The sequence below is a fragment of the Meleagris gallopavo genome, chromosome 20, assembly GCF_000146605.3.
Source record: "Meleagris gallopavo isolate NT-WF06-2002-E0010 breed Aviagen turkey brand Nicholas breeding stock chromosome 20, Turkey_5.1, whole genome shotgun sequence".
NCBI classification, from domain to species: Eukaryota; Metazoa; Chordata; class Aves; order Galliformes; family Phasianidae; genus Meleagris; species Meleagris gallopavo.
Window position 1 is genome coordinate 4,946,002 of NC_015030.2, and position 3,164 is coordinate 4,949,165.

General features: G+C 53.1%; 1 protein-coding gene across 1 annotated transcript; it reads right to left on the reverse strand.

Moving 5' to 3' along the window:
* Window positions 1–302: 302 nt before the first annotated feature.
* Window positions 303–3,161, reverse strand: MRPL12 (mitochondrial ribosomal protein L12; the record flags this gene model as incomplete). The annotated part of the gene is made up of 2 exons (XM_010721437.2): window positions 303–649; window positions 2,973–3,161. Coding segments are annotated over 2 exons (306 nt in total), but the record flags the coding sequence as incomplete, so codon positions are not given.
* Between the last annotated feature and the right edge of the window lie 3 nt (window positions 3,162–3,164).

Sequence of the window (3,164 nt, forward strand, 5' to 3'; positions counted from 1 at the left end):
CCGCGGCAATGAGTAACCACGGCCCGGCCCGCGTCCCTCCAGCGGGGCGGGAAGGTGGAAGCCATCCACGTGCGGTGCCGGGATGGGAGGCGCGGGCAAAAGGGACGGGAGAGGAGAAAGGAGAGCGAGGAAGAGGAAGCGGCAGGGCCGGCTGCAGCGCTGCGCTGTCACCGTGCGCGCAAAGCCGCTGCTCTGCGTGGTGGTGGTGATGGAGCGGCGCCTCTGCCCCAGCGCCGTGAGCGTGTGAGCGTGTGCAGCGCCCGCGGGAAGCGGACTGAGCTTTGACAGATGACGATTCTACAGAGCTTTTCCCACTTGGCTTTTATGAATGTAGAGTTCGTTGTGATGCCGGAATTAAACGGCAGCCCCACCAAACCGCACGCTGCGGTTGCACTGAACCATGTGGACAAAGCATTCCCACCACGCGGCGCGAGGGCATCTCGCTCCCGGAGTGCCCAGGGCCTGGCTCGGTCAGTGTGAGCACCACAGGCAGGTGCTGCTCCACGAGTCCCTCTGGGTGACCCGGGGCCGCCTACTCCAGAACCACAGTCCCTCCTGCTGCCTCCAGCGCTGTTTTGATCTTTTCTGCTTCCTCCTTGGACACGTTAGCCTTGATCTCCTGCGGAAGGGACTCCACCAGCTTCTTTGCCTGTGGGAGGCATAAAGCACGAGCTTTGTAAACCAGCTTTCACTAACCAGATTAACAGATTTAAAGCCATGAGCCCGACCTCTGCGTGAACAGACCAGAGAAACTCACCTAATGCTCTAAAACCCGAGGCTTCCACTTGGAAGACACCTACTTGCACCTCGCCCTGATGGTACGGGGCAGCACTACAGCCGGCAGCCCACAATTCCTGCGTGGTGTGTACGTGACGTGTGCTGTGTTCCCCAGCATTCAGCCCTGGAAGGTGCCCAGGACACACACAACCATCTGCTAACGCAGCCACTGACCCAGCCAGGCCATTTCTTCAGCATGGATGTTTTGGTTTACATATTTGTTCCAGGGGGTGGAGAGGCTGCCTGAGTTCTGTACACAGCTGTGCAAGTGAAGTCACAGTCTGATGTACTGGGACAAAAGAGTTCCAGCACAGACTGCCTGACAGCAGTTTGGCATTTTATATACAAACCTCTAATGTTGCAGAGTATAGCAACAATTAAGGCACTTGAAAAGTTCTGTAACTGGTTTAAGATTTCCTATAGTATCATGCCTTGTTTAACTGCAGTGAGCTCAGGGAATGGGGTAGGAGGGTACAGGCTTGCTGCAGTCAGAGCACTGCTGCTTCCAAACCACACAGCAGCCAACAAACCTGGGGGGTTCCAAAGTGAGGAGCTGCTACCAGCTCATGTGCTGTGCAGAACAAACAAAGTGAGCCTTGGTAGCGTCAGCTCAGTGCACGTCGGGCACAGTGATGATGTACCAGCAGTGGCAGAAGATGCTTTGTTGGAAGGGACACGGTGCTGCTGTGCAGATCACAAGAGCCCATGGCTGCGTCTGGAAGGGACAGCCTGCTCTGGTTTGCTGCAGTGAGGACACGGAGCACAAATGAGGTTTTTCATCTTTGCTTCCTAACACTGAACTTCTGTTCTAAAGCAGCCTCAGCCCTGGGCAGCAGCTGTTCACATCTCCTGGATGGAAGAACAGCACAGCCCAGGCTGCACACACATCAACAGCCCCTGGGCAGGGTACTGCTTGTTTCCAGCAGTACTTTCTTCCAAACCACTAAGAAAATTTCATTTAAGGCCACCTTAAATCTTGTTTAAAAGCACCTCATCCAGATGAGGCATATAAACAGGAGAGGATACGACTTTTACAAGGGTGAACAGTGATAGGACAAGGGGGAACGGTTTTAAACTGAGACAGGGGAGGTTTAGGTTAGATATAGGAGGAAGTTTTTCCACACAGAGGGTGGTGATGCCCTGGAACAGGTTGCCCAGGGAGGCTGTGGATGCTCCACATCATCCAAGGCCAGGCTGGATGTGGCTTTGGGCAGCCTGGTCTGGTGGTTGGCCACCCTGCACATAGCAGGGGGTTGAAACTGGATGATCATTGTGGTCCTTTTCAACCCAGGCCATTCTATGATTCTATGACAACTCCTCACTTACACTAATGCTTTTTCAGCTACACATTAAATACAACCTCTACAGGCAAAACCAGCCTTCAGCTGTATTATTATTATTATTTTTTAAATCAAAGTAACTTGTGGCTGCATCACAAGTGTAACCTGTAGAACAACATTCCATGTGCCATGCTGACTTAGCATTGACCATTTTAGTTGTCCACTGATCATAACTGTTAGAGGGTTCTGGCATCTTAATCATTGCTGGGACATAACGTTCAGGCTGACCCAGCTGGCAGACAGTTATTTCCCAGTGGGCCAATGGAACTGACATCACTGAGAGCAGAACGTCTCTGTTATTATTTGTTTTACAATACGTCATTACGAATGGCTTGGAGAACACTCTGCAAATCCATCTCAGAATAAGTGGGTGGCATATTAAAGCAGATTTTACATTGCTTAGCATTGCTTCCTTGCAGTTAGGTAAATAGAAAGTGCTGTTATTATTATCCTCAAGACATAAAAGCATCACAGTAGAATGGAAGCGTGTTGGATGACAAGCTGTGTTAAGCTTGACCAAACCCAGCTGCAGTGAGGAGTCCTGGCTGCCCCCAAGTTCTTCAGAAAGCCTCATAGCATCTCTTGCATTGGGAGAAAAGGAGACGGGCACAGAGGGCTGTGAGCTCTTTGCTCTGAACCTCCTCCTTCCCCCTTCTGCTATGGACTCAGCACCAGAGCTGGAGGAACTGGGCTCCTCTGAGGGATGCCTATTGGGCACAGCGAGTCCCGTTCTGCATCCTGGTCTCATCTCTGCTCGGAGAGGCCCATGGCCCTGTGCACACAGCCCCACAGAGAGGGAACCCGGGCAGCCCTCACAGCAGCGACCGCTTTGGGCCAGGGCAGCCCCGTCCTCACCTGCACGAGGTTTATGCCAGGCACGAAGTTCTTCACCTCCTTGATGAGCTTCACCTTGTCGGTGGCCTTCAGCTCCGTCAGCCGCACGGAGAAGTGCGTCTTCTCCTTCTTCATGGGGACGGCCTCCTCCTCCTCCTGCAAACAGCCGCGGTGAGGTGAAGGTGAAGCTGAGACGAGGGCTCCCACCCCCCC